The 10,852-nt window shown below is 39.4% G+C and overlaps 1 protein-coding gene across 1 annotated transcript in view; it reads left to right on the plus strand.

The window, feature by feature from the left end:
• The window catches only part of RASGRP1 (RAS guanyl releasing protein 1 (calcium and DAG-regulated)), a gene marked incomplete at both ends in the record, with an annotated part of 37,833 nt that extends 27,725 nt beyond the window's left edge, over positions 1 to 10,108 (plus strand). Inside the window, 8 exons of the mRNA XM_010160225.1 lie at positions 822 to 1,097; positions 3,304 to 3,384; positions 3,984 to 4,088; positions 5,559 to 5,668; positions 6,349 to 6,493; positions 7,208 to 7,244; positions 7,855 to 8,001; positions 9,735 to 10,108. Of these exons, the coding sequence (XP_010158527.1) occupies positions 822 to 1,097; positions 3,304 to 3,384; positions 3,984 to 4,088; positions 5,559 to 5,668; positions 6,349 to 6,493; positions 7,208 to 7,244; positions 7,855 to 8,001; positions 9,735 to 10,108 (1,275 nt within the window). The remainder of the gene's footprint in view (positions 1 to 821; positions 1,098 to 3,303; positions 3,385 to 3,983; positions 4,089 to 5,558; positions 5,669 to 6,348; positions 6,494 to 7,207; positions 7,245 to 7,854; positions 8,002 to 9,734) is intronic.
• Positions 10,109 to 10,852: the final 744 nt, after the last annotated feature.

The following is a 10,852-nucleotide window of genomic DNA, read 5'->3' on the forward strand; positions in this document are numbered from 1 at the left end:
CCTACAATAGACTTTATCTCGTTTAGACTTGGACCAACTTAGCCCTAATACACGCACATTATAATACAGTGGAATGTTAGGAATCCTGGTAAATTCTTGCAAAATAAAGATGGATTTATTTTTTGCTGAGATTTCAGCTACTAAAACTGTGAAGGCAAGTGTATTTTTAGCAATGAAATGGCTTCTTAAGACACTTCTTCTGAAGAGATTAATATGCTTTATTATTTTATCTTGTTTGGGGCCTGAAAGATTTTGTATAGGTATCTAATAAGCCTGTTTTGATCACAGTATGGTCAGCTTGAATGAACAGTGCATACCTGGAGAATAGGCCAGAAGTATGACCTCCCACTGAAGTTGAAGCTCTCAGGTTCTATAAAACCATGTAGCAAGCTTTAGAAGCATGTTGTTTTACAAATGTTGTCATTTGAGGAATGGACTGTATATGTGTCCATCATCTGAATAATTTTTTGCATCAAGAAATTGTATACAAGCCCTAATCGAAAGCAGGTAAATAATGGCTGGTAATAAGTGACTTGAGAACATGCCTTAAAGTTTAACTATAAGAAATAGTTTGTAAAGGTTAAAAATCAAGAGGTTAGACAGGAACTTCCACAAGAAAACTTTGGTCCCCTGATTTTATAATGCCAATTATAAAATGAGGTGAATACCTAAATGCCATTTGAAGCCTCAAGATTTAAAATCCATTTTGAGAGTCATTGTGAGTAAACTCCTTAACAATAACATGGGAAATTCTTGTGCTGTATGGACGGAACAAAAACAATAACCAAATTTGATTTTTTTTGTTTTCTTTTTGTTTGTAGGTGTTTAATGAAATGACAGAACTGCTTTCATCTTACCGAAATTATGATACTTACCGACGTGCCTATAATGAGTGCAGTAACTTCAAGATCCCAATCCTTGGGGTCCACCTGAAAGACTTGATATCACTTCATGAGGGCATGCCAGACTACTTAGAGGACAAGAAAATTAACATATACAAATTATACTCTCTGTACAACCACATAAATGAGCTGATACAACTCCAGGAAATGCCACTTCCCCTGGAGGCTAATATGGACCTTGTTCATTTGCTTACAGTAAGTCTGTTAGGTGCAATAAATACCTCCATTTAAAAAATAATTTTATATACATCTCAAACAACTAAGTAGAGAATTCCATTAATTATAAATACATAATACTGTAAGATATTTTTTTTTTCCTTAAGGAAATGTACAGTAATAGAAGAAGAGAAAAAGTTAGTGTTACTGTTTTATCTGGCAGCAAGGGTACAGGTGCCAGTTCAGCAGAATGCCTCCAGTTATTTCTGTAAGGGAAGGAAATGTTTGTTTTTGCTTCATTATAGGAGTCTGCATTCTCTCCATACTTGCACTAAGGAAACACTCTGAATCCTCTGCTGATTAAGCCCTAAATAGGGAGAAAGGTAGAAAGCTTCCTTAGATGCACCTGGAGGTATCCTTACGTGCAGACAAAGCTTCCTTGTGTCGAATACACAAACTTTCACATAAACGTTCAGTCCCTCAAGATGTGTAGGGTTAAACATACCACATTTCTAGCCAAGTTTCTTTTGGTACTAAAACAACTGTCTGACACAAACATGAGTCAAGTATAGTTGCTGTATTAATCTTCCAGTCATATCTAGTCAGTGCCGTGTTACTAACAAAATTGATACTACCTAGGATGTATGTCACACCAATAGTTTTAGCTTCTTCTAGTAAGTTAAAATACTACCTTTTATTAAACTAGTAAATCTACCTTTCTTGTTTCGCAGTTTTGTTTGACCTTAGCAAGTACATCAGCTTGGAAAAACTAATAAACTAATAGATAAAAATGCTTATGTTCTTGAGGTTATTTGTTCTCTCTGGTAGCACTCGTGTGAAATTAAGCACATATGCCCAGGGCCTGAAAAGAGCTACATGAAGTAGTGAATTTCTTCCTGCTAAATGTTTTAAATGTTTTGCCTCAACTTACTATAAGTGCACTCCTTTTTTTTTTTTTTAATAATGTTTTATAAAAATTACTATTACGAATATGTAGAACTTTGGCCACAATTCCATGTGGCTATATATATGGCAGGACATAAATTAAAAGAAATACTTTATTTCAAAGCAGGATCTTCTAATCTGCTAATATTCCAGGGCACATAATTTTCCTGTTCCCTTACTTTTCCAACAGTCTTTCTCCTTCTTCTGTTTCCTGTAGTCATGCACTTTCCCACTAACAGGCAAATCAGTTTGAAGAGGTATTAATAATTACATACATAAGTCAATAATTCACAGAAGTACTGTAACATTCGGACTTCTGATTTTTGAGTGTCAGAAACTACTTTAAGATTGCCCCGAGATTCTAAAATTATTCACTATTATGACTAGAACAGTTATTCTTGAAGTTGTTCATAGGAAGTTATTGCATATCTGCAGTCTGAGTAAGTTATTCACTGGATAAAATAGCATATTTGGGTTTCTTAGTTTACATACATATGACAGCCACAATCTTGTCCCTCTCTAACAAGTTTACATTTTCTTTAGACTTGCCTTAGATTGAGGCTTGTAACACATTTCCGTCTGGCTTTTCCATTCAGTCACATCTAGTGTGAATATTTTCATGTAAATATTCAAAAAGTGTCATGTTACCAGCCTTCAATCTTAGCTTGAAATTTGTTTCCAGTCAATAAAGTATTTGCTATGCTATTTTCCAGGACACATGCAAAACCAAAGATATCAATTTGATTTTTTTTTTCAAATTCCTTTATTTACCCAGGTGTAATGTTTCTCTCATTACGTAACTGCTGTTGACATCTAAAGGTTCTCACTAAATATATGCAAGTCCATCTTTTATCATCACTATACACTTCTTTCTTCAACATGGTCACAGCTGGATTGGATAAATATGACATGTTTAAACAAGAGTTTTCTGAGAGTTTGGATTGATAAACAGTTTCACTGGAATGGTGCTTTTGTGCTTAGACCACCTGAATGTTATGGGAGTAAGTTTTTTTCAGGTTACTTATTAACTGGCTGCTAATTGTGCCTGCAGTCACTTGCTGTACTAATGACTGCCACTGTGTAATGTTACAGATTTCCAGATAATGGCAATAACAGCCTGGAATTTAGAAATGTACCCATTTCAAATCACTGTGACACCTGTGCAGCTCAAGTGCATTCTTTTCTAGGGCCAACCAACATTAAAATTCACCCACCAAAAAATATTGAAGCATGGCAGGAACAAGTTTATCAAGTAGTAGTGATTGTTTTGGTTTTAAACTAATGTTGTGTTTGTTTTCAGCTGTCCCTTGACCTTTACTACACAGAAGATGAAATCTATGAGCTTTCGTATGCACGAGAGCCGCGAAGTCACCGAGCTGCTGTAAGGGCCTTTCCAGATGCTTAATGAAAAGATTATTTTTTAATGAGTAACGTAACTTTTATCCCTTGCATTCATTTTATTCTATTTTAGTTTATGCTAATTTGAAAACATTTTACCTTTATAAACTGAGGAAAATCTGTTAAAGCAAAAATTGTCTGGTTGATGATGAAGCCTAAGATAGAATATATGGGAGAGTTGACACCATATCAGGTTTCATAATATGACCACAAACACAAATGAAATTACATATGTAGAGGCAGGATATCAGTCTCAATCCTGGCAATTGATACTGATTCTTTTAAATGAAGAATTCTTGTGTGATTCAAATGATGAAACCCACAAGTGTTTTGTTTGGTTCCTGTTTTATAAATGTGGAAAAGATTATGAATTTACAGGGCTGTCGGGGAACTGTGCCAATTTAAGGAACAACCACTGTTTTGGGCAGTTCAGGGAAGAGCTTCCTCTGAAGTACCGTGTAATTATCAAAAGTATGTTGGGTCCTACAGACCACTTCTGCAGTCTGTTGTCACAAATGAAAGAAGTGTAATACTGAAAATCTTTCCATGCAGTACTAATGAAGTTCCATTCGTTTATTCTAGCCTTTGACACCTTCCAGACCACCAGTAGTTGCAGACTGGGCCTCAGGAGTAGCCCCAAAACCTGATCCAAAAACCATCAGCAAACATGTTCAGAGGATGGTAGATGTAAGTATGGTTGGCCCCTTTACCTTACAACATCAGTCGTAACCTTAGTCTCTAGGTGTGAGGAGATAGAGAAGGGAGAAAATACTGGACACATTCAGAGCTGTGCTGAGTCTGTAAAGCACTTCTGTCCTTGCAAATAGATATTTCTGCCTAGCTGTAAATAGCAGCAGCGGCCCCTGAGGCATGGGAGGAAGTTCCTTAAATGGCTAAGGAACCAGTGAGGAATGTGAATGGAGGTTTGTATACTTCCAGAGTCATCCTTCCAAGGAGCTAAGGACTACATTTTTACCAGGGACTCCAGCATGATGTTATTAGTGGAGTCTGAAAGTGGGCCTCTCAACAGCTTTGTTACTAGCAGCTGTTTTTCTCTCTCATTTGGGTCACCCACTTTACTGGAAACCATCAAGTAAGCTCAGGTGATTGATTCCAAAACTGACAGAGAGATAGAGGTAAAGAGTTTGTCTTTGCATCCCTGTTTCATCTCTTTTCCTTCTAAATACTTCTAATATTGTCAGGTATCCTTTGATAGGTGCTGTTTGGGAATATATTTCTAAATTTGGCCTGTGTGCTCCTTGCCTTAGGGACAGACACCAACAGTAATGTCACTCCACAAGTGTGCAGTTGAAAGTGTTGAAAGGCTGCGAGAATTGGGCTTGTTCAGCCTGGAGAAGAGCAGGCTCCGGGGAGACCTTATAGCACCTTCCAGTACCTGAAGGGGCTACAGGGAAGCTGGGAGGGGACGTTTTACAAGGGCCTGTAGTGACAGGACAAGGGGTAACGGGTTTAAATTGAAAGCAGGGAGGTTTAGATATCAGGAAGAAGTTCTTTATGGAGAGGGTGGTGAGGCACTGGCACAGGTTGCCCAGAGAAGCTGTGGATGCCCCATCCCTGGAAGCGTTCAAGGCCAGGCTGGATGAGGCTTTGAGCAACCTGGTCTAGTGGAAGGTGTCCCTGCCCATGGCAGGGGGGTTGGAACTAGATGGTCTTTAAGGTCCCCTCCAACCCAAACCATTCTATGATTCTATGATTCTGTAAGTGTAAATTGATGTCTGTGTGACAATTCTGCCATGTAACTGCTTTTCATTTTACCCAGACCTGATGAAATAAGCTAGGCAGCTATACTGATTTGGCTACAGAGAGCATCACTGAGAACACTAATTGAGAGCATCAGTACAAGTTGTAAATGTAAGCCTGGACATAATGATCTTAAAGTGAGACTAAAAAAAGAGCTGTCGTCGTATAGTAAAGCATGTAGTCCAGCCTATGCTGATTTACCTACATTTGCTACAAATCAAATAATGCTTCTTTAGTCTCAAGTGAAAAAAAGAAGTAGTTAGACTGTTGCACTGTTTAATACATACTGGGAGAACGTGGGAGAGGAATTCCATAAATATTGCAGAGAATTTCTAAAGTGGTAAGTCAGCCCATCCTTGTTATAAATAAATAGTATTCTACTATTACCTTTCACAGTCCGTTTTCAAAAATTATGACCATGATCAGGATGGATACATTTCCCAGGAAGAATTTGAAAAGATAGCTGCCAGTTTTCCATTCTCATTTTGTGTAATGGCTAAGGACTGGTGAGTACCTAGCTCCGCTTGTCAACTTTGTAGCGTCTGTTTTGGGGGGAGAGGGTTGGGGTTTTGATTTGAAATTTTATTTCTCTCATTAGCATGGTAAAGCATCCTCTTTACTCACAAACAGAAGTGAAAATGAAACTGAAAAAAGCATCTTCTAAATGTGTGGTGAATGACATCTTCCTGAGCTTACGGCAGTGGTAACCAGGCTGATGTAGGAGGAAGAACAGATAATAGAAGAGATATTTTTTGAATGATAATCAGTCTGTGCTACTAAAGAACTTTTCTAAAATGAACCTGTCCCTCAAAAAGAGAGAATTGGCAAAACTGTATTTTGGTCAAATTAAGAACATTTTTATTAACATATTAAAGCAAGGAAAAACACAATAGTTTAATAACTATTATATAATAATAGTTAATAATTATTCAAAGGTTTTCTCTGTAGTAGTTTTGAGGCCAAATCATATATGCAGATACTTTGTTTATCCTTACATGCTGCATTTTGAATGTGTAGATAAGCTGCTGTAGACTTTGGGAGCAGCTGACAAGATTCCTGTGATCACCGTGCCTTTTGGCCCTTGAAACTATTGCCATCATAAATTGTAAAGAGAGATATGTTTAATTCTCCTTATCCTTTTAAGAAAATGTATGTCTCACAAACAACTCTTCTTGTTTATTTTCAGGGAAGGTCTGATTAGCAGGGATGAAATAACAGCTTACTTTATGAGGGCTAGCTCAATCTATTCCAAATTAGGACTTGGCTTTGCTCACAACTTCCAAGAGACCACTTACTTAAGGCCTACTTTCTGTGACAACTGCGCTGGATTTGTAAGATTAATTTTTAGTAAATTATGTTAATGTTGTTTGGAACAATGCATTTTTTTTAATCTCGTAATCACCATGTGTCATGTACAGAAATGGATCTACATCAAACACCAGTGAAGTTCTATAGAACACCAGGTTTCTGCCTGTGTAGCTGTTTAAGGTACCCTTTACGCCCCTCTTGGCAGTACTATTACCTGTTTAAGCATGGCTCCTACCTCGTGGTGTTTGGCTGTGTCATCATTCTCAGGCAAGACTTCCAAATCCAGAGCCTTCCACTCCATGGGGCTGTTAGAACTCATGTCCTGGTACAGATACGACATACCCCCTACCTATGGCACAGAAAAGTTTAGTAAAACTGATTGTCCCACCAATTCCGAGTTTAGCTGGGATCAAACAAGGGTGCTGAGATAGAATTCTCCATCTACTCCAGCTCCACAACTTCTCTGGGGGCTGTCAGATCTGCTGGTGTATTTGTTAGAGACTAGCTCAAGGTATTTTGTTTGTGACAGAGGAACACACATAAAATGTTCTGTTTACCTGATGCTAAAGAGGTAAATATTTCATTTTGACCTTACTGTTAAAAGGGTAGAAAACCAAGATATTCTGCAGGTGCTCAGATTTTAGAAATGAGTGAAGCTTTTAATGGATTTTTATATCTGGAGTTATCAAATGTACAGAGAAACACATTAATACATAGCCTGTTTGTTTCAATTGCAGCTATGGGGAGTCATTAAACAAGGATACAGATGCAAAGGTAAGGTATTTTATACTTTGTTAATTTTAATCTATAATTGACGGGGAATGACAAAAAACCCTGATCATGCTGAGACCCACTGCTATGTCTATGGAACCATTTCATCTGACCTCTCAGGGAGAAGAAGAATGAATCAAAAACAGTAGGACAGACAGATGGTCCAGAAGAAATGCAAAGATGAAGGAACTCATAACTGATGGCTCTAGCCCTTTGCCAAACATCACTGAATTCAGAGGGTTTGGGAACAGGCCCTTCTATTCCAATGGGCACAAACACCAGCACTGTGAAAACCATGCAGTACATTCACAACATGTATGTTGCAGAGTTTTCTTCCTCACACAGGTATCTGCTTTCTCTGCAGCTCCTACGGTCAGAATGCTGTTGTGACTGACTGTTCCTATTTTGTATTTTCACAATGAAAATGAGTTTAAGCATATACAGCAAAGGGATGTCGTTGGTCTGTTTACCAGGTGTCTTGTTGTTACAGGTAATGAATGTGGAGAATGCCGAAGCAGCTTCCTTGCTTCCTGGGGAGGCAATGCAGTGTGAGAGTTGATCTTAGATGCTACAGCAGAGGCACTGAATCACGTAAACTTTGTTTTGTTTGCAGACTGTGGAATGAACTGCCACAAGCAATGCAAAGACCTGGTTGTGATAGAGTGCAAGAGAAGACCCAAAACTTCAGTTGCAGACAGCAGCCCAACATCTGCGCTTGCTTCGAGCCTCTACCCAGTAGGAGTCAAAGAGCAATTCCATGGTGAGAAAAGATCACATTAAAAAGATCAAAAGATCTAGATAATATCTCCTTTGCTCTTTTTTAATTTTAAAGCTGAATTGTACAGCATCCTTTTGCATTTTGGTAGTGCAGTGTTCTATCAACATATAAACTAGATCCTGGACCAAGGAACACCATTACAGTTCTAGTCTAAGTAAGGACTCCCTTTCTGGGAGATCTCTTGTCACACTACACAATGGGTGGTGCACAAATTCCACAAAAACTGAGTAAATCTTCTGACAGACTCTCATGAGAACCAGATGCCATGAACTGAACAGTTGACAGGTTCCCTTAACTCTCTCACCCTGTGACAGGCAGGTCTTCGTACACTCCAGTTTTTACCACTGTTGCCACATTAAGCAACTACTGCACTGTTACAAACGTGAAGTTTGTAAGGTCAGTTTATTTATGTAAACTATGTGCTCAGAAAACCAAGAGCTCATTGTGTTTTTCACTTCAGTAGCTGAATCTACAACTCCTCTTTGTCCATCCATTTTTCATCAGAAATGAAAAATCTACATCTCTCTGTTCTTTTCTCCTTGTATCAAACAAGCTGCATAAACTTTTCATATTGTGTATTACCATGTAGGCCTCCCAAGGAGGAAGAGTTGTCCTTGAGTAAGACCTCAGGCCACTTTTGGTTTTGACTGTGATGTTATAGCTCTCTCCGTACTCAGTTTCTTTGAATTTCTCTCCTGCTCTTTGCCTGTATCTGATTTCTTCCAATCTACTTCTTGCCAGTCTGATGCCAATCCTTCGTGTTAAGATTCAGACTGCTGGATTCCATCTAAAGCTCCCTATTGGCACTGACATGGAGCACGATGCAGGGCCAGGACAGCTGACCATGTGCAGCTCCCTGACTGCACTGCAGTGGTTGCAGCACTGCATAACCACCACCTTGTTGGGGTGTCATGCTTACAGAGACTGAGCTGTAGCGTGTTGCCCCATCATCACGCATGGCACCAGAATGGTACCTCTCAACGCTACGTCATGCCAGAGAATGAGAATTCAGGTCTAGGATGGAGGTGTAAGCTTCGTCTGTTCATCCATATCCTCATTTAATTCTCCAGAGCCTGCAGCAGCCACTGGACCGACTTTGCTCTTTTCCCTCATGTGTTTGACTCATTTTGTTTCCCTCCCAACAACAGAAATTATCTGAAACACATCTTTTCTTAAATCCTTTAATCACATCTTTTGCCCAGGACTTCTAACACTGTGGAGTTCCCCTCCCCCTCCACTAGTTTTTACGTTTAACTGCCAAAGTATTTTAGGATGACCTATACAAAAGCAGTGTAGAATTAAAAATGTCACTATTTCACCTTATAAAGTGGATGAGATAAATTGTATCTTACAGCTGCAAGTTGTGGTAAGGCTGAACTAACACCCAGGTTTAACCTTCCAGCCCAGTCAGAAAGATCAATGGTCTATATAAAACCTGTTGGCCTTCTAGGGGTTTTTCTCTAGCTGACCTTAATGGTACACCCCATTTCCTCTTACTGATCCGGATTTATGTTACTGAGACAGGGCAAAGAGTTGTTCCAACAGACACAACACTGAGAAACTTCCAGTGACACCTATTTTGGAGAGCAATGGAGGTACAATCAATAAAGAACAAATGTTGTTTTATTTATTTAAATAGTGTTTAATTACTGTTGCTCCTGTTTCACCCTTCCTGGGGTAAGCTCCTGACTGAATTGACCCTATATATTCTACAGGACAAGAAGAAGGGCCGTTCATGTTTCCTAATGGAGAAGTAGTGGAGCACAACGAAGACAGCAAGGACCGAACGATTATGCTCATGGGTTCCTCAGCTCAGAAAATCTCCGTGAGGCTGAAACCAGCTGTGGTTCATAAAGGTACACAGACTGATCTCGTACTGCTGGCTGGTGATGTATGTCGTAAGCAGAGAGAGAAGAAAGAACACAGGATGCCAGAAAATCCTTATCTCCAGGTAGCCCCACCATCCCCATGTCCAAGCCCAATTCTGGGCCGCAGAAAGGCGTATGTTAAATGGGAAAACAAGGACTCCAGCCAGAAGATGAAGGAGGAGCATCACAGCTGCAAACCCTCATACCAGGAACTTGAGCAGGTACATACAGGATGAAACAAACCCTGCTTTACATGACAGTACCATAAAGTTGATTGGAAGGTGTCGGGGAATGGCTGGGTGGGAAGGTGTCGCCTCACTCCAGTGCGATTAATTGCCAGAACAACCTGTGAGTGGCATCATAAATTCTTAGCCACTTCAACTCCAGCAATGCTTCACTTCAGGCATAAATTTTAGTACTAGTATAGGGCTTAGGGAATAAATTTTGAAGTCCTTGTTATGGTTACACTGATCCCTGTCAGTCTTAAAAGGGACAGGGAAGAACATGTACATAATTCAATTCTGTAGGACAGGATGTTACTCCATAAAACGAGTAACATAGTCCTGGACGTCTTCCTGCTTTTGGTGGCCTTTGTTCCCCTAAGTGACAGAACATATGGGGTGGGGAGGGCGGGGAGCTCTGTTCTTGTTCAACTGACAGTGAATTCCTTCTTTTTTTTGATAACTTTAAGTCACCAAGAAATTTTGCTGTGTGAACAGACATGATGCCTCATGCTAGTACCAGCCCAGTTGTGGCTCACCTTACTCTGCAAGTGCTGTGACAAAGTAGCTATTTGTAAGACTGTGTCACCTCAGATTTGGCCCAAATTCAGGTCTGTAGAAACAACACCTTTCTAGACAGACTAAAGAGACTATCACACTCTCAACAATGCGACTGATGGATGGATGGATCCAGGAACAAAGACGGACTTACTTGCTTACTTTACAAATTACTATCACTATTCT

Source organism: Eurypyga helias, unplaced genomic scaffold, assembly GCF_000690775.1.
Source record: "Eurypyga helias isolate BGI_N326 unplaced genomic scaffold, ASM69077v1 scaffold12871, whole genome shotgun sequence".
NCBI classification, from domain to species: Eukaryota; Metazoa; Chordata; class Aves; order Eurypygiformes; family Eurypygidae; genus Eurypyga; species Eurypyga helias.